A 23391-nucleotide genomic window follows, 5' to 3' on the forward strand; every position below is an offset into this window, starting at 1 on the left:
AGTGCAGCAGCCAGTTTGGTACAGCTTGCTTCCTCCATGCAGCAAGGGAGCAGCAAGGAGTGAATTGTGACTGAGTCTCTACTCTGCCCCTGGAGCGCATAATTATGTGATCTGGGCCAATCTAGCTTGTAGTTAATGTACAAAAATCTGTACATTAAAAAGACATAGAATAGTAAGGAAACATATACTGGATTAAAAAAAAAAAAGGAAGGGGCCTATATCCTCTGACCTAGATTGTGATTTGTGATATGCTGTCAATTTTTGAGCATCCAACCGGAGGAAATGATTTCTAGAGGGTGATAAATGCTTTTCTGAAAATCAGACGTCTTCACTCCATCTTAAATTGGGCTCCCAAATTTACTAGTTACTAATTAAAATATTTTCCATTTTGAATTTGAAACAGACAAATGTCTATTAAAAGTTAACTAGCGCGATTAACACACTTCCCCCAAATCATTGGAATTGGCCTTGGAAACATTGAAATGATGGTCACAATAATGATAATTGTAAAGATAACAGCAGTGTGCATGAAAGTTGTAGTACCATAAACATAGGACATCATAGGTACACAAAGCTCTTGTTCTGTAGACCTAAATCTTCAAAAAAGAAACCCTGGGTTAGATTCTCCCTTTATTTCCGCTGTATTATGCTTTTGTTCCCCCTCCTCATATTGGGTCACACAGAAAAGGGTGGGTTTTCTCTCCAGCTAATATACAATATTATTTAGTGTTAAATTCCTCAAATAGAGGATTAAAAGTGCAGTAATGTCAATGCAGACTAAGGAACAATACATTTTAACATACTAATCTTTTTAAAAAGAGACTCAGCATCCTATTATAGTAAAATAATATTTTAAAAAGGCAATTGTAATGAGACAGAAGTTCGAAGTGTTTTGTTGGCAACTTCATGCTGATTCAGCTGTGAAAATGTAAATGTTATAAGGAAGCAGTTGTGAAAACTTTAATTTATCACCAGGTGTTTTTGTTGGTCTCATCCATGTGTTGAGTAATAGAAATTTGATTTGTCATCAGTTACGTAAGCTGTACCATATTTTAAGCAATGTTGTCTGAGAATGTGGTTTCTTGCTAACAATTATAAGTCTCTTGGGATAACTTTGTAGAGAGACAGTGTGTCAGAGTAGAGTTCCCTTGGAAAATGTTGGTCTGGGTATGACGAAGGTTGAATGAGGAAGTTGCAGTATTTGTGTAACTACCAGTAAGACTATGGCAGTTGAGGGCTTCTTTTAATCAGTGCCTTGAATATACAGAACTAGACTTTAAAGTGATTTCTTTTGGATGATATATTGTGTATTCACACATATAGTAGCATTGCATTTTTAACTGCCTTGTAACAATGCCCTTTGAAACAGTGTACTGAGAGTTTAAATTCTTCATGCTGATGTGATAGTCTAAACCAGTGTGATACATTGGGTTATATTTTTCTGAGAACATTTAAAGTCATACAGTTTACACAGTAGATTCCACTTAATAGCAATTCTGATAATAGCAGCTTGTGGTTATTGTCAACATAGTAATCAGAAACCAATCCCATCCCATTAATATCAGTGGTTAATGGGATTTGGATTATTAGCAACAGGTGTGCCGCTTAAGAACAACTTTATTTAGAGAGGAGGTCCTACCTGTATTCTGTTTCCTGCCTCTGAGCATGCATAACTGAGCTCTTCCACTGTGTGCCATGGCTTCCAAACACATGAAACTGTCTTTTGCTGATAAAGTTCAGGTGCTGGAGGCCCTACATGAGCTCACTGCTAAGCAAGTGAGAGTAGCCAAGTGGTTTATTTTCTCAAAGTATGTTGTTTTGTGCATTCAGATCAACAGCCATAACATTTTATAGGAGCATAGGAACAGCACAGAATGAGGCTGTGAGCGCCAGTGTGAGGGAAAGGAGGTAGATATTGGTCAAGCCCCGTGGCTCTGGTTTCAGCATACGCTTAGCCACGGTGCTCGATTCTTCTGGCCAATGCTGAAAAAGAGCGAGTCACCTAGTGGTAGAGCCTAGGAAGGACACTAATGCTGCAAGTGGCAGGCTTAGTAAGTGGAAAGCTGGGCACAACATGATTAAGCGCAAAGAGCATGTCAAGAAAGATAGGTGCTGACCTTTTCAGCAGTCACTGAATGGTGGGCAGACACTCTCCCCAGCATTCTCGAGCAGTACCAGCCACATGACATTGTTGATGAGACTGGTGCTTTCCTGACAGAGGCTTTGGCATGCTGAAAGAAGAGTTTACGGAGGGGGAGGGGAGAAATTGCCATTAATTGGAAATTGTGCAAACATGGATGGCATGGAGAAACAGCCTCTCAAGGTGATCAGAAAGAGCAAGTGCCCTTGTTTCCCTAAGGACCGCTCAGAACTTTCTGTGGTCTACAAAAACTCAGCCAGGGCTTGAATGTCTAGTTTGTTGTTTGAAGAGTAGTTTAAGAACTGGAATAGAGAACTGTGGCTACAAGACCAACCCATGTACCTTTTAATTGACAATTGCCCAGATCATTCAGCTCATGTAAAGCTATCATATATGATGTTAAAATTCTTGCCTCCATATGCAACCTCAGTCATGCAACCAATGGGCATGGGTGTCATTAAAAACTTCAACAGTCACTGCTGTGCTCCTATTAATGCTCATATTACTGCCTCTGTGGAAGCCTACCCACCCATAGGAAAGATGGATGTTTCAGAAAAAAAAAACCTAAACCCTTTGATTGTTGCACTTCATCTTGCTAAGGAGTCATGAGTTGCTGTTCTCTCACAGACTGTTCTAAACTGTTTCAGGAAGGGAGGGTTTTCATCAACAGAAATTGATGGTGTGGTGGGCATTCATGTTCCGGATGATGTTTCTGTTCCTGAACATCTAACTGCCGAGGAATTGGAGGCCATTGTTTAATTTGAGAGTTATTTGGAGATGGAAGATGAGCTTTCCGATTCCAAACTTCTGGCAGTGGCTGTAAAGTACCAGCAGGCTTATGAGACACAAGAGGATAGTGCATCTGACGATAAACCTGAAGAGCTTTCTCTAACAGAGCAGCTATTTGCTGTGGACATTTTTCTCAGGATATTCCAGCGTCAGCTTTGAGAATGGTTATGTGCATGCACACAGAATTGAGAAGGATTTAAAAGTGGAGATGGCAAAATGAGGAAAGCAGACAACATTGAACAAATTTTGTTCTTATTTTTTTTATTTTTATCTATTTTATTTTTTTAAATCTCATGCTGCTTCAATTTGTGTGACACTAAGTGTAATTACAGTACTGTTCAGCATACAAAGACTTATACTGTAAGTGTTAAGTTTTCTTTAGGGTTTTTAAAAAACATTTCCTTTCACAGTATTGTAAAATTGTGTTCCACTTTACAGTATTTCTTGTGATACACAGCAAGCTGAAATGTCCCAGGTTTGTGCTAAGCATTTTGGTACACTGTAATTCAGCATTTCTCAAACTGGGGTACTCCTACCCCTCCCTCCCAGCACCTCCTGCACGCTGGAAAACAGCTGTTCAGCGGTGTGCAGGAGGTGCTGGGAGGGAGGGGTAGGAACAGGGCTATGGTGTGCTTGGGGGAGGGGGCAGAAAGAGGCATGGAAGAGGAGTGGCAGGGTTGGGCAGGGTCAGTGCCTTGGGGAAAGGGGTGGAGTGGAGACAAGGTCTGAGGCTTAGCGGGAGGCTTGGGAATCCGCAAAAATGTTTATATCAAAATGAGGGGCCTTGGGTTGTTAACGTTTGAGAACCGCTGCTAAAATATGTATCCATTACTGTTTGCCAGGTTTGGTTTTCTTTAGTACTGAAAGTTAATAAACAGTTTCAGAACTATTGTTCTGGGCAATGTATCATTGTTTCATGCTCATTTTTCTGTGTATCTCCCTGAAAACAATGCCCTCTGCTTATTGGCAGCTTCTGGATAATAGCAGCTTTTAGCTGAAACCAAGAGGTTACTATTAAGTGAATCTACTGTACATTGGCATCTGTAAAATAAGGATAATACTTCCTTACCTCACAGGGGTTTATAAGGCTAGAATGCATTAATGTTTGTGAGGCTTACGCTCTGTGCCATCCTAGATAGAAGCCTTTACAAATATGAATTCTCAATATGTATTGCAGGAAAGGAATAAATTCAGTTGAATTTTATGTGGAATGATTTTAAATGGCAAATCTGGTTAGAGAGCTATAAGCCCAGCATATAGGTGCAGATTTGTTTTTCAGTGCTGTGGAGAAGAGTGGTTTCATGCAGAGAGCTGTCTTAATGAGTGCTGCTCAGTTGATTGGCCTCTGGCTTAAATATCTGTTACTGCTTATTCAGGTAGATATGCTTGAGTCTGTACAGCCAGGCTGCAAGGTGACTGTATTTCAAACACTAAAGTGTTCAGTCTCATAATTTGGTGTGTAAATAGAAAGCAACACTCTCAAAAGTGTCACTTCTAATAAACATTTCTATTTGTCCTATAATTAGTAGACCACACAAAACCAGCAATATGATAGAGCAATTTCTTTTTAACATTGTATTTAATAGTACATCAAAATATTTCATAGAAATTTCCAACCATGTTCACCTAGCAAGGGACATAAAAGGCAATAAAAAAAGAATTTCTTTAAACACATTGGGAACAAGAAAAAGGTGAAGGAAAGTGTAGGTCCTTTACTTAACGGAAAAGGGAACTAATAATGGATGACATCAAGAAGGCTGAGATGTTTAATGCCTCTTTTGCTTCAGTCTTCCCTAGAAAGGTTAATGGCGACCAGATACTCAACATAATTAATATTACCAACAAGGGAGAAGGAATCCAAGCCAAAATAGGGAAAGAATAGGTTAAAGAATATTTAGATAAGTTAGATATATTCAAGTCTGCGGTGCTGGATGAAGTTCATCCTAAGGAACTGCCTGAGGCAATCTTGGAACTGCTAGCAATTATCTTTGCGAATTTATGGAGGATGGATGAGGTCCCAGAGGACTGGAAAAGGGCAAACATAATATCGGTCTTTAAAAAGATATCTTTGTCCAGCAGTACCTATAGGGCTGGCTCTTATGCCTTCTGGCTTTTGCACTACCCCTGGATATTCAAGGGCAGTGCTGCCCCAAACCCTCGCAGTTCCTTCTCACTGTCTGCAGCTAGAATTGAAGCATTCTGTGTGGTGATTTTCTTTACACAGTTTTTTCTCAGTTTCTCTGAGAATTTATTCTGTCTGGTTCGTTGTTAGTGTACTTAAAGTAGTACCCTTAGGTTTAGTTACAGTAGTTCAGATAGATAGTTGCCCTAGATGATGCCCTCACCAGGGTTTAAACTTTGTCTGTCTTGGGGGGTAGCTATCCCCAATAGTGACCTGATGTTTGTTGGGCACATTAAAGGCACTTTATATGCAGGTTGTTTAAGAAGAGGACGCAGTTGATGATAAACTAGCGGCTGAAGCAGCATCTCTTAGAGCAGGCATCGGGGACCTCAGATTATCCAACTTTTCTTCAGAGCCAACATGAAATGTGACACCTGGCTCAAGATTCAGGGCTTTCCCTTGGAAGAAAGATGGATTATTCTCCTCCTTCGGGTCCTCTGAGGAAGAGGTCCCATAAGACCAACAAGGACCATTCCAGGACTCAAAGGGACTCCTGTTCGTCACCTCAGAGGAGTGCTGACTGGCACTTTGAGGCCTCTGGTATGCATGATGGAGCTGGCTCGTCTAACTGCTCCCCGGTATTGTGCTCAGATCAGCTGGACTCTGTAATGTTGGCTGCGGTTCCCACCATGAGGTGTCCATTGAGTCCTGTAACAATGATGGCAGCATTGGCACGGATTTTCTCCACACTGTTGGACCTGCTCTTCCTTTATGCTCCTGATTCTCCTGTAGTTTAGAGGCTATCAGTTGCAGTGCCTTCTACATTGTCCCCTTCTGCTGCACCACTGGCACAGTCTGAGTGCAGCGCTGTTTTGCTCACCTGCACTGCACTGTATTCTGCACCATCTGATGCTCAGACTGCAAGGTTGCAGTCATCGTCCTTTGCAGTACTGAGAGGCTCATTGGCACAGACACTGTCTTTGACACCGATGTATGTATTACAGACCCCTTAACTGGATTCAATGCTGACCTCTGTTTCAGCACCCTTGTTTGCTCAAGTGCTGGCTATAGGGCAGTGTCTCTTCGGGAACCAACAGTATCAACTGCTCCTTGATGCTTGGCACCAGTGATGACTTCAGACTGGGTTCCAGATGAGGCTGACCATTTGTTTGCTTCCTTGGGAGTGGCTCTTCCATTCCCACTGGATGATTCTGAGGGCTCCTCAAGATCTTGTTTGGAGACTTCTTCCTCTTCCTTCTCACCGTCAAAGCACTGTTCTCGATCCTTGGATCTCCATCGGTACTGGCATCAGCACCATTCTAGCAGTAGAGATAGCAGTCCCTGGCCTACTACCTACTGGCCACCAATGCCCTAGCACTATTCCCAGTGGCCTCTTTGGAGTGTGACTCAGTCTGGGAGTTCCCGCTCTTGATTCAACCCAGGGAAGATGACAGATTACTGCTCCCTCTACTACACTTGCAGTTGGAGGTTATTCTTCCTGAGCCAGTCCAGTCGACCCTCTTGTGCAGGTTCCTGAATCTCTCCGTTTCACCTCGCCATCAGCCTCCATTGGTCTTCCTTTCTTTTTGAATGACCCTACAATACCGGACTCTTCTTCACCAGTGCTTGATGACTCTGTCATACCAAGACCCTCTCAGGTATCATCTGTATCAGACTTTCGGGATCCAGGCCGAGTACATGCAAGAGAACACACACATGTTGCTCTATATCTGCCAATCCTCAGCCCCAGGGAGAGTAATTTTCCAGATAAATGAAGCCCTTTTGGAGCCTGATAAATTCCTCTGGAATATCCATTTCATTATTGCTTCCCAGATAAGTGGTCTGAAAGGCGGTGTTATGTCCCTATGCAGGGCTTTGAGGCACAGGGAGTGAGTGCTGCTCTGTCACTGCTGCTAGGCAGAGTTCTCTGGCTTTGTGCCCTGGACATGTGCACACTCAGTGGAATACATATCTTCACTCACATCACGAAGAGCACAGTTACAATACAGGTAAGTAAAAATCTTTTGCATTAAAATTTTGAAGTAAGGCTGAGGATTAAATTACAGGAGGGTAATGTTTTTCTTTTTATCTGTACATTGTGTAAAAGAGTCAGGCCCCTTTTAAAAATGCTGCAGGGGATATTACTGGGAGAGAAATCTTATATCAAGAAATACTGTCCCCCTTAATAGGAAGATGTCTCCTGATGGGGACTTCTGGTGTCCTTGGAGAGGTAACAACTCAATCACACATGGTTGATTGATTTTTGGTGCAGAGATTGTCATTATACATGCAAGTGAGTAGAGGAAATAAAGTGATGTGTGAGTAATTTAAAATAGTAACGATGAATAAGTTATATAGTAGCATGAGTTGTGCTGTAATTACATATGATCATTTTATCTATGTATTAACAAATTCTTTTATTTTCTGTGACAACATAAAGAATATTCCAGTATAGAGAGAGATTTCTAGGCCAGGTAAAATGTTTTGTTCCACAGATTTTAAGACTGGAAGTCAACACCCTTTCTTCCTAAATGCATGGGACTCAAGCCAAGTAATTCCCTTTAATTTCAGTTAGAGGTACTTTATATTGGAGCCACATAGTGCAATACGCACCTTGAGTCTTGCCCTCCTGGTATCTCACTTTTCATCATTGTAATATTGAAGTTCCAGTAACTTGCATAATCCTTTGGACGTACACTTTCAGGAAATATAATTCTTGACCATATCCCAAGAAAATGAAAGTGCAGTGTACTTGTTTTTTTTCTTTGAGCTCAATATGTTGATTTTAAAAGGGTTTAAGAATTTCATAAGTGAATTTCCCCATTGCACAATAAGAGAAGGGCAGTGATCACAACTATTTTAGGTTAGGAATACAACCAGACTTCTTTTTTAATGCCCACTGTTTTAAAATTAGCACAATTTGCTAAAACCTTTAACTCATGAGCTAAAATTTCCAATTCTTGGTCAATATTAAACAATTAGTTAAAAAAAAGATTAAATCTCTTTTGGACTTTTGTGAGGTGTAGTTGTGAAACCCTAATTTGAAATATGTAATCGGGGTATTCTATAGAATGTATTTAACTTAGAGTGTGATCTTAAGTTTTGGAATTTCTTGAACTTTTTATCCAGGCCAGGCCTAGCTTAGCTTACTAGCGCTGACAAGGTACCCTGTGTAACATTTCTGCCGATCTTAAAGACTGTGTAAAAGAAGCTCATGGATCCTTTTTTATCCTATTAAAGAGAAGTTATTTGTTCTGCTTGGAAATAGAAACCAAGTGTTTCAGTATAGGTGAATAGAATCATCTGTTCTCTGCCCAAGACAAAATACTACTACACAACACTATCCTAAATGGAAATATAACCAAAAACGATTTTAGTTTCTTCCACACTACTGAATGAAATACATGTGAAACGAGAATTTTTCAGATCCATCAAAGCAGCTTAGTTTATTGATCTTCTGGTCCTTTTTTCAGGTTCAGCAAATAGACCGTGTAGTAGAAGTTGTGGAGGAAACTATTAAAGGTAAGCCTTACAATTGAAATAACTGCCATTCTGCTGACTGCTGTGAGCTTTGTTTAGTAGACACACTGTGACATGTTCCACACCATTCTGTTTTTGTTTTGATCAGATAAGTAAATGAAGGATTTTCTGTTCATGTAATGATGCACTATGCAATGTATGCATCACAGAAGTAATGTTTGCAAAGGTGAAATATGACAAGGTTTGTGGGTTACTAGATTTAAAGGTGGAAGATTCTTTGGACACATTTTAAAAATCCTTTTTACCTAAATAATATAGCTGCTATAAACTCATTATCATATCTTTTGAACTCTCACAGTTTGTTTGTTTAGATATTTCGTCTCATTTCTACAAGCTTTCTTCAACTAGGCAGCTAAACAATCTACTGGTTTAGTGGTTCTTGTGTAACTATGTTGGTTGTTCACTCTTGCTGTGTTCATGTATATACACAAAATATTTTGCAGTGAAGTATTCTAAAGAGTGCATTGTTTCTTCAGTCTGACTAGTGAACATTCATTATTTAATAAATCAATTTGTCTGGTTCTTTCTGGGCTACATGACATTGTCTCCATTACCAATCAGGTTGTAAAATTACTGTTCCATGAAGCATTCAAACTACATGGCTCAGCCTAGGTGGCTGTGCTTTTAGTGTAAACAAGCAACTGGTCCATGAGATGTTGTCTCTAACTTTTGTTCTTGAGTATGATAAGGTTTTAGAGCAGAACATGAAAATGCATAAACCAGACTAAGTAAAGAAGATGCTTCTTTTAAGAGATTATGTAGTGTGGTTTAAAGGTTCTGCAAAGTATTATATGAGTTGCTGAATAATATAGCACTTGTACTGCTTTCATCTTACTTTTAAAATGAAAACTGCCCCTTAGGTATTCCCAACCAAAACACAAAAATAGTTTGCTATTACTTTAATTGACATTTGTCATAACATAAGACTGCAAAGCAGATTCCCTCAAAAAAAAATTTTTTTTCTGCCTGCCTCATTCACCTTGACCTGTACCTGTAGGCTTGGCTACACTCAGAATTCCAAAGCGCTGCTGTGGAAGCGCTCCCGCAGCAGCGCTTTGAAGTGTGTGTGTGTAGTCGCGGTGCCAGCGCTGGGAGAGAGCTCTCCCAGCGCTGCAGGTGCTCCACCTCCCCGTGGGGATTAGCTTGCTGGGACACTGTTTACACTGGCACTTTGCAGCGCTGTAACTTGGTGCGCTCAGAGGTGTGTTTTTTCAAGAAAGTTGCAGCGCTGTAAAGCGCCAGTGTAGCGAATACCTTAGTCTGCGAGTAGTGCCACTGAAGTCAGTAAAATGATGTGGACAGTAAAGTGCTACTCAAATCAGTGCACCTACCAATGGAATAATGCACTATCCACTGGGAGTAGCGGTGGCAGAATTTGGCCCAGTATGATGGGGCAGAGCGACAGAATAAGCTTTTTATGGAGTTTTTTTTTTTTTGTTCCTGCTTTCGTTCTCATAACATACTGAAAATAGAAACATTATAGTTCTCTGTGGTGATCTTTTGGTACTTGCTGGCATTAAATGAGTCAGTCATTGCCTCAGGAGCATCATGCTACTCTTGGAAACCTGTTAGGAAGTTTAGCTGCTGTGTCATCCAGAATTAGCGTCTTGCATCTTAATGAGATGATCCATCTGCTGGTGTAGATAAGACCCTTAAAAATATGATAGGAAGCACCATGATTTTTGTAAAGTGTTCATAGCTTCAAATCTCTGATGTTCTGTGTGTGTTTTTTGTTTTTAGTTTTGTTTTTTAGGGAGTCAGAATAAGATTATCACTTAAGTCTGGCTTGAAAGCAATTTATTTATTCTAATTTATTTAAAAATTGTAATTCACTGTTGATATTGCATTTGTGAAGTGTTGCTGTTCATTAAAATACCAGTTTTAAAGCTTCTTGTAAAAATGGCCGTATATAAAATTAAAATTTAAAAAATGAGAATTATGGAAACAGAGTTTAGAGAGACTGTGCATAACCTTGGGACTCAGTTCCCTTGCTGCTTATCCTAATTGCAAATTGAACAGAAAGGATTAATTGGGCTGTTGAATTCAATAGCTGATGCCAGTCCCTTCTGGGTTTTTTTTTTTTTTCAGAAGAGAGTGGGGCTCAGAGTTTATCAAAAATTTATTGGAGAATTCAAACTGTAAAAGTAAAATGCTTAACATAAATCTAACAGAAACTAAGGGACATTGTCAAGTACATTTAGATGCCAAATATAGATGATGTAAAAAGATGTTTTTTGCAAAAGTCTAATACCAATAGAAGTGTTTCCATGTAATTAGAAAGCGCATTTCAAAGGGAAATTTATTTTAAAGGAATAACATTCCTCTGCATATTTGAAACCCAAATATTGGAGCATTCTGCCAATATATGAGAATGAATATGTTAATCTGATTAGATACTTATATAAAGAGAGTGAAATTGACTAGGGCATTTTCATTTCCAAGCTAAGTGAAATACAGCAAATAAAAGCATAATTGGTGAAGAGTAACTTATATTTGTAATATGTAAAAATTAAAATACCTAATAACTTATAAATAATATAAGCAAATTCAAGTGAAATGTAACTGAAATGTCTTTGTAAGGCTGTTGTGCCATCTGTTGCAACGTTTGGTGCCTCAGCCTTAGAGGAAAGTAGGGGATGGAATAAAAATGCAACGAAACTGGGAGGTCCAATTTCTGCTAGTAAATTAATGTCACGGCCTTGGTTATTGTGATGTAATTTAGTTGGGCTATTTTCAAAAGGAAAATGAAAAAAATTCATGGATGTTGTACTCTCATTGAAAATTCATGGAGGAGTGGCTAAATGTTTCATAAAAATGTTTATTTACCTGGATGAACAGATAATAAATAAATAACTGATTGATTTATTTATGGCAAACCTCTGTAGGTTCATTCACAATACAGAGAACTCATTGCTAGGTAGGTCGCATCCCATCCTCCATAGAAGCTATGAATATTGATGGTTTGAGAGGCATGGGAGACAGCTATATAGCTATAGCTGCAGCAACCCCATTTGAGCTGTTTCTACCTTCAAAAGTGAATGAGGATGCTCCTGCTTCTATCTGAAGATTTTTTTCTCCACAACTTGAATAATGTTTACTCTGGATATTGAAATTGAATAGACTTACAGAACACAGCAGCTGGGCTCTACAGGACAGATATAAACATCAAAATTCTTATGCAGTCTGAAAAAATCCTTCGTAGAGTTCACAGAGAGATTGTCCCAGCACCAGTTTCCAGAGTAGTACTCTTCATAGACTGAGTCCATGCTTGCTCAAGTTCCACTCTGAAGGGGTTATTTCTGAGATTTTTCTTTGACTTCTTGAGCTGAAATAGCACAAAATACATGGATCCTGAAGATGATATGAAAAAATAAACCTGATACAATTTCAGCAGTCTCCGCGAACCACCAGCACAATCATTTCCTCTTCAATTAAACTAAAAAAAAAAAAAAAAAAAAAAATTAGCCCTGTTGGTGAATTCAAAACTTACATGATGTCACATGATTCAGGTTTCTCAATCCCATCATTCCAGGGGCATTCTACTAGATTGCCTGCTGCTTTTCAACTGAAGTTTGGGGGGCAAAGGGGGAGTGTGTGAGACAGGGTGTGTGTGTGTTTTGGGGGAGAATGAGTGTGTCAGTATGCTGTCTCTTTAAGTTCAGACAGCAGCCGGAAGCAACCAATCCTGAGGCAGGGGAAGGGGGACATCCCCCAACATCAGCCCCTACCTCCCTCCTTGGCTCTTCTGTGCTCCCTCCCCCAGCAGCAGCCCACTTGCTTGCCAGCTGCTGCATTGCTAGTGCCAGGGAAAGCAGGATTCCAAGTTAATGTTTTGATTCTGTGATTCCCTGCGAGTTCTCCAGAGCCTCCTCTCTCCACAGACCAATGATCCAACCCTCCCTTGTAGTCCAGGCAGGAGCTATGTGAGCTCTCCACACTGAGCAATTTCAGAACTTCCTGGTGTTTAAAGGGGAGGGGTGCATGCCTGTGTAGCAGGATGCAGGACAGAAGAGTTCAAAAAAATGAGCAGAACAGTCACAGTGGGCATTGTGGGATATCTCCTGGAGGCCAGTTACGGTGACATAATGAATGCAGTGTCTACACTGATGCTTTGTCACTCTAACTTTGCCATGAAAAGCTCTATGCCTCTCATCAAGCTGGGCTTTTTTTGTCAGCAAAACAGGAGAGTTTTGCCACCAAAAGTAGCATTGGTTTATCGACAAAAACTGCCTTTTGCTGACAAAACTGTGTAGTGTAGACAAGGCCTCAGAGGGAAGACTTAGCCTACTGATTTGAGAAATAGACCTCCAAAGATGGTCTTTGCTTCATAGACTTGAAAATAATATATTTACATGTTCCTAATGGCCACTTCAGCTTTCTGTATTATAGAAATAGACTTGAAACATTTTTTATGATGTAGCTTTACTTTTTGCTTTACCTTCAGTCCTCTCAAGTCTTGGAGATACAAGACAAGAAGACTCATATTTGTTGTCATATCAGCTGCCTATTGAGGAAGCTATGTTGACTGAGTTGCGTTCAAGAGATAGAGTTGCCTTCAACTCTTACATCACCACAGCTTTTATCACAAAAGTGCCTTAATTCCTTCTATAATCTTTCAACTGACTGTGAAATTTCTTACCTCTCATAGAATTATTCTGTTGAGTCTGGTAAATTCTGGAAACTATACCATGTAAAGGACCATTTCCAAAGCATTCCATTAGTACCATATGGCTATATCTGCAGCTTCTTGGAGACCGCTTATCCCGTGTGGATACTGTGCAGCAGAATACACTTAAGTTTTGACAACTTCTGGTTTTTGTATTGCAGAATTGTAATTTTTATCATCAAAGCTTGTATCAAATGATATTTGTACTCGAGCAAAAGCTTCTCCCCATGGAAGAGACCAGTCACTTAAATTTATTCTTATCCCGTAAGTAATAGAAAATTTCTCAGTGACTTGTTTCCAGCAAGATGTTACCAAGATGCATCAGATTGCCAGGCACCAGAAATGGTTCCAAGAGTATGCAGATTCAATAATGAAGGAAAGAAAACTTTGTCTCCACCACAGCCGTATCAGATCATAAGAGTTTGAACACTCTCTATGCCACAGGAGTTGGACTTTGAGTACTTTTTACATCATTGACCCTCCAACTTCTTTCCCAGACATTTAATCTGTCACAGCTCTGTATTCCAAGGTGATCTGTGAAGATGACATACTGAATCATAGAATCATAGACTCTAGGACTGGAAGGGACCTCGAGATGTCATCGAGTCCAGTCACCTGCCCTCATGGCAGGACCAAATACTGTCTAGACCATCCCTAATAGACATTTATCTAACCTACTCTTAAATATCTCCAGAGATGGAGATTCCACAAGTTCCCTAGGCAATCTATTCCAGTGTTTAAGTACCCTGACAGTTAGGAACTTTTTCCTAATGTCCAACCTAAATCTCCCTTGCTGCAGTTTAAGCCCATTGCTTCTTGTTCTATCATTGGAGGCTAAGGTGAACAAGTTTTCTCCCTCCTCCTGATGACACCCTTTTAGATACCTGAAAACTGCTATCATGTCCCTTCTGTCTTCTCTTTTCCAAACTAAACAAACCCAATTCCTTCAGCCTTCCTTCATAGGTCATGTTCTCAAGACCTTTAATCATTCTTGTTGCTCTTCTCTGGACCCTCTCCAATTTCTCCACATCTTTCTTGAAATGCAGTGCCCAGAACTGGACACAATACTCCAGTTGAGGCCTAACCAGCGCAGAGTAAAGCGGAAGAATGACCTCTCGTGTCTTATTTACAACACACCTGTTAATGCATCCCAGAATCACGTTTGCTTTTTTTGCAGCAGTATCACACTGTTGACTCATATTAAGCTTGTGGTCCACTATGATCCCTAGATCTCTTTCTGCCATACTCCTTCCTAGACAGTCTGTTCCCATTCTGTATGTGTGAAACTGATTGTTCCTTCCTAAGTGGAGCACTTTGCATTTATCTTTATTGAACTTCATCCTGTTTACCTCAGACCATTTCTCCAATTTGTTCAGATCATTTTGAATTTTGACCCTGTCCTCCAAAGCAGTTGCAATCCCTCCCAGTTTGATATCGTCCGCAAACTTAATAAGCGTACTTTCTATGCCAACATCTAAATCGTTGATGAAGATATTGAACAGAGCCGGTCCCAAAACAGACCCCTGCGGAACCCCACTTGTTATACCTTTCCAGCAGGATTGGGAGCCATTAATAACTACTCTCTGAGTACGGTTATCCAGCCAGTTATGCACCCACCTTATAGTAGCCCCATCTAAATTGTACTTTCCTAGTTTATCTATAAAAATATCATGCGAGACCGTATCAAATGCCTTACTAAAGTCTAGGTATATCACATCCACCGCTTCTCCCTTATCCACAAGGCTCGTTATCCTATCAAAGAATGCTATCAGATTAGTTTGATATGATTTGTTCTTTACAAATCCATGCTGGCTATTCCCTATCACCTTACCACCTTCCAAGTGTTTGCAGATGATTTCTTTAATTACTTGCTCCATTATCTTCCCTGGCACAGAAGTTAAACTAACTGGTCTGTAGTTTCCTGGGTTGTTTTTATTTCCCTTTTTATAGATGGGCACTATATTTGCCCTTTTCCAGTCTTCTGGAAACTCCCCCGTCTCCCATGATTTCCCAAAGATAATAGCTAGAGGCTCAGATACCTCCTCTATTAACTCCTTGAGTATTCTAGGATGCATTTCATCAGGCCCTAGTGACTTGCAGGCATCTAACTTTTCTAAGTGATTTTTTACTTGCTCTTTTTTTATTTTATCTTCTAAACCTACCCTCTTCCCGTAAGCATTCACTATACTAGACATTCCTTCAGACTTCTCAGTGAAGACCGAAACAAAGAAGTCATTAAGCGTCTCTGCCATTTCCAAGTCTCCCGTTACTGTTTCCCCCTCCTCACTGAGCAGTGGGCCTATCCTGTCTTTGGTCTTCCTCTTGCTTCTAATGTATTGATAAAAAGTCGTCTTGTTTCCCTTTACTCCCATAGCTAGTTTGAGCTCATTTTTTGCCTTTGCCTTTCTAATCTTGCCTCTGCATTCCTGTGTTATTTGCCTATATTCATCCTTTGTAATCTGACCTAGTTTCCATTTTTTATATGACGCCTTTTTATTTTGTAGGTCACGCAAGATCTCGTGGTTAAGCCAAGGTGGTCTCTTGCCACATTTTCTATCTTTCCTAACCATCGGAATAGCTTGCTTTTGGGCCCTTAATAGCGTCCCTTTGAAAAACTGCCAACTCTCCTCAGTTGTTTTTCCCCTCAGTCTTGATTCCCATGGGACCTTACCTATCAGCTCTCTGAGCTTACCAAAATCCGCCTTCCTGAAATCCATTGTCTCTATTTTGCTGTACTCCCTCCTACCCTTCCTTAGAATTGCAAACTCTATGATTTCATGATCACTTTCACCCAAGCTTCCTTCTACTTTCAAATACTCAATGAATTCCTCCCTATTTGTTAAAATCAAGTCTAGAACAGCTTCCCCCCAGTAGCTTTTTCAACTTTCTGAAATAAAAAGTTGTCTGCAATGCAGTCCAGGAACTTATTGGATAGTCTGTGCCCCGCAATGTTATTTTCCCAACATATATCTGGATAGTTGAAGTCCCCCATCACCACCAAATCTTGGGCTTTGGATGATTTTGTTAGTTGTTTGAAAAAAGCCTCATCCACCTCTTCCACCTGATTAGGTGGCCTGTAGTAGACTCCCAGCACGACATCACCCGTGTTTTTTACCCCTTTTAGCCTAACCCAGATACTCTCAACACTTCCATCTCCTATGTCCAGCTCCACCTCAGTCCAAGTGTGTACATTTTTAATATATAAGGCAACACCTCCTCCCTTTTTCCCTTGTCTGTCCTTCCTGAGCAAACTATACCCGTCCACAGCAACATTCCAGTCGTGTGTATTATCCCACCAAGTTTCAGTAAGGCCAACAATGTCATAGTTGTATTTATTTATTAGCACTTCCAGTTCTTCTTGCTTATTACCCATACTTCTTGCATTTGTATATAGGCATCTAAGATACTGGTTTGATCTTGCCTCCCAGCTTTGCCTTGACCCTCCTTTCTCTCTGTTATTATAGCCCATGCGCCCTCCTGTTTCCGACCCATCTCCCAGTTCTTGTTCTCCACTTACCTGTGGGGTTTGCTCACCTGTCCCCGTCGAACCTAGTTTAAAGCCCCCTTACTAGGTTAGCCAGTCTGTGCGCAAATAAGGCCTTTCCCCTCCTCGAAAGGTGAAGGCCATCTCTGCCTAGCAGTCCTTCCTCGAATAGCATCCCGTGGTCGAGGAAGCCAAAGCCCTCCTGGCGACACCATCTTTGCAGCCAGGCATTCACCTCCACGATGCATCTCTCTCTGCCCGGGCCCCTACCTTCGACAGGAAGAATCGAAGAGAATACCACCTGCGCTCCAAACTCCTTAACTCGTACTCCCAGAGCCCTGTAGTCACTCTTGATCTGCTCAATGTCACACCTCACAGTATCATTTGTGCCCACATGGATGAGTAGCATGGGGTAGTAGTCAGAAGGCTGGATAATCCTCGACAATGCCTCTGTAACATCTCAGATACGGGCCCCTGGCAGGCAGCATACCTCCCGGGATGAACGGTCAGGGTGACAGATGGGTGTCTCTGTCTCCCTCAGCAGAGAATCTCCAACCACCACTACCCTACGTTTCTTATCAGTGGTGGCAGCAGACCTCCCAGCCTTAGGGGTACGAGGCTTCCCCTCCTTAACTGTTGGGGGTGATTCCGTTTCTCCTGTATCAAGAAGAGCATAACGGTTATCTATTACCACAGCAGGAGGGTTCGCAGCAGGGGTGGAGCACTGCCTGCTGCCAGAAGTAACCAGCTGCCAGTGTCCACCCTGAGCCATCTTCTCCTCCACTGATGTGTCAGTAGTCCTGTGAACTGGGACAGCTACGTCAGCTGTCTCCACATGGATACTGTCCAGGAATTGCTCATGGATACGGATGTTCCTCAGCCTAGCCACCTCCTCCTGTAGCTCTCCCACCTGCTGCCTGAGAGATTCCACCAGTAGGCACCTTTCACATTGGATGCCATCCCCAACCTGGATATCAGTAAGTAGAAATTGCAAGTTACAGTCTTTGCAAACCCACACCAGAATCTGGGTAAAAGTATCCATGCTTCGGTGCTGTGTCTGGCTACAGGCACAGGTGGAGGAGACAGAAGCAGTGCTGCCACAGGTGTTGCGGGTCCTCCTAACCATCGTAAGCCTCCCTCTGTCAGACTCTCTCAAATTCCCATCTGCAGCTCCCTGTCCGCTCTGCTCTGCTTTAAACAGAAAAGTTTTGGATGTGGCTTGGTTTATAGGTTCAGGGGACCAATGGGTCACAGATGAGACCGACAAGGGACCCCCAGTCCCTTCCTACTCCCCTTCCAAACTCCCCTGCGAAACTCCCTGTTAGTAGCTCCTGTTCGCTGAATAGGGAAGAGGGTGGAATTACTGTCAGTGATCTAGGAGAGAATATGACCATATTATGTTAATGCTTTCATGAACAAAATGCCTGTGTTCACAGGTGTTCATCTTGTAGAGACATTTGAAACTAATTTGGGGTCATCATTTTCAGCTGGTGGACCAATAAAGTAGGCCTTCCACACTGATGTAAGCCATAGGCTGTCTGTATCTATGCTGGTCACATTTACAAGTCAACATTTTCTATATGATTGTAAAACCCTAATTTTTGTAATAGGGTATGTGTGCGTGTGTAACATTGTTTTAAAAAGTATATGCAATGGTGGACAAAGGAATAAGCCTTACTCTCATTGTAGACTTGAAGGAGGGGCCGTAACTGCTAACTCTTACCATATTTTTTAATTTTTAATTTCCACCTTTCACTAATTCAGACCCTTAAAGCCATTGTAGATGTTAGAGGTTGGGCTATTTTTTTTTCTTAGACATCAGCTTACTTTTAAATTTCCTCTTGAAGTTAAATTGTTCTGTAGGGGATATTTTCTTTTCTGTAGGAGCTAGAACTGTAGTATTCACACACAATTTATTCCACTCTTGGGACATGGGGAGACTATAAGTGCAGATTGAATCACATTGTGTCTGTCTGACGTTTTCACAAAATAGAGTGTTATAATGGGTCACTGGACTGGATTGTTGAAAACAAGCAAAGGAAATTACTTCAGGCTTGAACCTTTCATACTTCACATAACCTCTCTAGCTTTCAGTCACATTGACCTATCTGGTGAAGTAGCCCATCCATTCCTAGTTTAAATATTAACCAATGTTTGCCAACTGTTTAATTGACCTCATATGTTAACTAATTATGAATCACTGATAGTATTTTGATAGTTCACCTAAAGGTGAGCATATAAGTGGAGTGTGCTAAAATACAATATCCTTACTTATAAGATTCTCTAAATAATAAGTGTGTCTTTTGCCATAACGTTAAATAATAATTGCATGCGTTGTCTGATTTCACCGTTCTGATAATGTTTCAGGACTAAAATGTTCTCAACTTTCTACATCTTCATAATTGTTGAGGACAAGCAGCCTCACATTAAGAAAAATGCTGAAAGAATAAGAGCCAAAATAAAGAATAAAGACTGTATGAGTCAGGTTTAGCTAAATGTAATATTTGGTGTACTGTCTGGAAAATTGCCAATTTGTGACTGAAGTTCAGCTTGAGGAGGGATAGAAGCTGTTAGAGGAAGAGAGAGAGGGTGGGAGCTCTGCCAGCCCCCTAGAGAGAAAAGAGAAATGATGATGAGAGGAGGTGAAGTTAGGAGGTGTAAGCGTGTGCAGACTCACTGGGCGGCACCTCCTGCTGGTCTCTCAGGGAATTATCTCGATTTCCAGCCCAGAGCGCCCTCTGCAGGCCGGTGATCCACCACAGCTTGGCCTCCGTGTCCCTCCCAGACTCCGGTGCCCGTTTTCTCTGGGTTGCTGCCCCCCTGGCAGTTCCTCCACTCTGAGGTTCTGGGTTTCCCCCTCCCAGGGCAACCCCTACTTGCTATCCCCACTTCACCTCAGTCTTGGCTACTGCCCAGTCTCCATCTAACCTCTGTTCACTGGGGCAGACTGCAGTATAAGCCACTCATCACAGGCAGAGGGGTTCGGACCTGCTGCCCCTGCCTACTCATGGGCTGCCCTGTTGCAACCCTGCACCTATTCGGCCTATAGTCAGGCCTGCAGCCTGGGGCTTTCCAGGCCAGAGCTCCCAGCTCCCCGGCCCTTCCCCAGCCCTGCTCCCGATCTAGGTGTCATACTAAGGTCCCTGCAGTCAGGTCCTTCCCCCTCTAGCAGAGGGAGACTTACTGGGCTTCTGGCTCACAGCATTTTTATACAGGCCAGCTGTGGCCTAATTGAGGCGTGGCCCAGCAGCAGCTGCTCTGCCAATCAGCCCAGCTTTTCCCCTGCCCCAGCCCTCTGCCAGGACTGCTTTAAGCCCTTCTGGGCAGGAGCTAAGGGGGAAAAGGCAGAACAACTGTAGAGAGGAACAAATTGAGGGGAATTAGAGAGGCACAGAGCAGAAAGGAAGGAGGACAGAGAAAAGGAGGCAAGGGCAGTGAGCAATATGAAGGGAGGAATTTTGCTTACAGCACAAACCTTGAGGAGACTGGAAAAATAGAGTAGTGAAGCAGACAGTGGGTGAAGAGAGAGACCACATCAGAAAAAACATAGGAGAGGAAATATAACATAGGAAAGAAAAATGGAAACCAAAAGGGGTCGGGAGAGAGGGGGAAGAGATTGAGGAAAATCCATTCTGCCAGAAATAGCAACTCTTGTCAATCACTAGCAGTAGGTGCTGCTTCAAGAAGAATTGATCCAGGAATTATTCCCTGGGTAAACTTAATAAAGATAGAGACAAATATGAAGAAGAGGGCAGGATCATGTCATATTGTTTACAATTTAAAATTTTCAAATGTAAAATAGATTTTCATCGGGAAACCCCTGCCTCTCAGTCCCAGGTTAGGTGTTATGAAAATATTCACCAGAATCTTCATCTTTTGGTATCTCTTTCCTCTCTCACTTTGTTTGAATGAGCAGAAATGTACTGAAATGCATGAACAGAGCTTTTCTGCTGGAACCTATTGAGACCTAAAATAAGGCAACCTCTCTCTATTGCTTCTTTTACCATCTCCTCTTTCCTCTCATTTATTTCACAGAATGATCATAGAATCATAAAGTATCAGGATTGGAAGGGAACTCAGGAGGTCATCTAGTCCAACCCCCTGCTCAAAGCAGGACCAGTCCCCAACTAAATCATCTTAGCCAGGGCTTAGACAAGTCTGATCTTAAAAACTTCCAAGGAAGGAGATTCCACCACCTCCCTAGGTAAACCATTCCAGTGCTTCACCACTTTGAGTGAAAAAGTTTTTCCTAATATCCAACCTAAACCTCCCCCACTGCAACTTGAGACCATTACTCCTTGTTCTGTCATCAGGTACTAATGAGAACAGTCTAGATCCATCCTCTTTGGAACCCCCTTTCAGATATTTGAAAGCAGCTATCAAATCCCCGCTCATCCTTCTCTTCTGCAGACTAAACAATCCCAGTGCCCTCAGCCTCTCCTCATAAGTCATGTGCTACAGCCTCCTAATCATTTTTGTTGCCCTCTGCTGGACTCTTTCCAATTTTTCCACATCCTCCTTGTAGTGTGGGGCCCCAAACTGGACACAGTACTCTAGATGAGGCCTCACCAGTGTAGAATAGAGGAAAATGATCACATCCCTTGATCTGCTGGCAGTGCCCCTACTTATACAGCCCAAAATGCTGTTAACCTTCTTGGCAACAAGGGCACAGTGTTGACTCATATCCAGTAACCCCTAGGTCCTTTTCTGCAGAATTGCTTCCTAGCCATTCGGTCCCTAGTCTGTAACAGTGAATGGGATTCTTCCGTCCTAAGTCCAGGGCTCTGCACTTGCCCTTGTTGAACCACATCAGGTTTCTTTTGACCCAGTCCTCTAATTTGTCTAGGTCCCTCTGTATCCTATCCCTACCCTCCAGCATATCTACCACTCCTCCAAATTTAGTGTCATCTGCAAACTTGCTGAGAGTGCAGTCCACGCCATCCTCCAGATCATTAATGAAGATATTGAACAAAACTGGCCCCAGGACCATCCCTTGGGGCGCTCCGCTTGAAACCGACTGCCAACTAGACATGGAGCCATTGATCACTACCTGTTGAGCCCGATGATCTAGACAGCTTTCTATCCACCTTGTAGTCCAATCATCCAGCCCATACTTCTTGAGCTTGCCGGCAAGAATATTGTGGGAGACGGTATCAAAAGCTTTCTAAAGTCAAGGAATAATACCTCCACTGCTTTCCCCTCATCCACAGACTCAGTTATCTCCTCATAGAAGGCAATTAGGTTAGTCAGGCATGACTTGCCCTTGGTGAATCCATGCTGACTGTTTCTGATCACTTTCCTCTCCTCTAAGTGCTTCAGAATTGATTCCTTGAGGACCTGCTCCATGATTTTTCCAGGGACTGAGGTGAGGCTGATTGGCCTGTAGTTCCCCGGAACTTCCTCCTTCCCTTTTTTAAAGATTAGCACTACAGTAGCCTTTTTCCAGTCATCCGGGACCACCCCCGATTGCCATGAGTTTTCAAAGATAATAGCCAATGGCTCTGCAATCAGATCTGTCAACTCCTTTAGCACCCTTGGATGCAGCACATCCGGCCCCATGGACTTGTGCTCGTCCTGTTTTTCTAAATAGCCCCGAACTACTTCTTTCTCCACAGAGGACTGGTCACCTTTTCCCCATACTGTGCTTCCCAGTGCAGCAGTCTGAGAGATGACCTTGTTTGCGAAGACAGAGGCAAGAAAATCATTGAGTACATTAGCTTTTTCTACATCCTCTGTCACTAGGTTGCCTCCTTCATTCAGTAAAGGGCCCACACTTTCCTTGACTTTCTTCTTGTTGCTAACATGCCTGAAAAAACCCTTCTTGTTTCTCTTAACATCTCTTGCTAGCTGCAACTCCAAGTGTGATTTGGCCTTCCTGATTTCACTTCTGCATGCCTGAGCCATATTTTTATACTCCATGGTCGTTTGTCCAATCTTCCACTTCTTGTAAACTTCTTTTTTGCGTTTAAGATCAGCAAGGATTTCACTGTTAAGCCAAGCTGGTCGCCTGCCATATTTACTATTCTTCCTACACATCGGAATGGTTTTTTCTTGCAACCTCAATAAGGATTCTTTAAAATACAGCCAGCTCTCCTGGACTCCTTTCCCTCTCATGTGATTTTTCCAGGGGATCCTGCCCATCAGTTCCCTGAAGGAGTCAAAGTCTGCTTTTCTGAAGTCCAAGGTTTGTATTCTGCTGCTCTCCTTTCTTCCTTGTCAGGATCCTGAACTTGACCATCTCATGGTCACTACCTCCCAGGTTCACATCCACTTTTGCTTCCCCTACTAACTCTTCTGTGTTTGTGAGCAGCAGGTCAAGAAGAGCTCTGCCCTTAGTTGGTTCCTCCAGCACTTACACCAGGAAATTGTCCCCTACACTTTCCAAAAACTTCCTGGATTGTCTGTGCACTGCTGTATTGTTCTCCCAGCAGATATCAGGGTGATTAAAGTCTCCCATGAGAACCAGGGCCTGTGATCTAGTAACTTCTGGTAGTTGCCGGAAGAAAGCCTCGTCCACCTTATCCTCCTGGTCTGGTGGTCTATAGCAGGCTCCTACCACGACATCACCCTCGTTGCTCACACTTCTAAACTGAGTCCAGAGACTCTCAGGTTCTTCCGCAGTTTCATACCGGAGCTCTGAGCAATCACAC

The 23391-nt window shown here is 42.1% G+C and overlaps 1 protein-coding gene across 2 annotated transcripts in view; it reads left to right on the forward strand.

Annotated features, from left to right (window-relative positions):
- Nucleotides 1-23391, forward strand: part of CDKAL1 (CDK5 regulatory subunit associated protein 1 like 1) — a 640704-nt gene that overhangs the window by 211749 nt on the left and 405564 nt on the right. For both annotated transcript variants that reach the window (XR_007772820.1, XM_050942303.1), the window contains exon 7: nucleotides 8525-8573. Coding sequence is in view for 1 of the 2 variants with exons in the window: in XM_050942303.1 (XP_050798260.1) it covers nucleotides 8525-8573 (49 nt within the window). In the remaining variant the exon portion in view is untranslated. The remainder of the gene's footprint in view (nucleotides 1-8524; nucleotides 8574-23391) is intronic.

This window comes from Gopherus flavomarginatus, chromosome 2 (genome assembly GCF_025201925.1).
Source record: "Gopherus flavomarginatus isolate rGopFla2 chromosome 2, rGopFla2.mat.asm, whole genome shotgun sequence".
Classification (NCBI taxonomy): domain Eukaryota; kingdom Metazoa; phylum Chordata; order Testudines; family Testudinidae; genus Gopherus; species Gopherus flavomarginatus.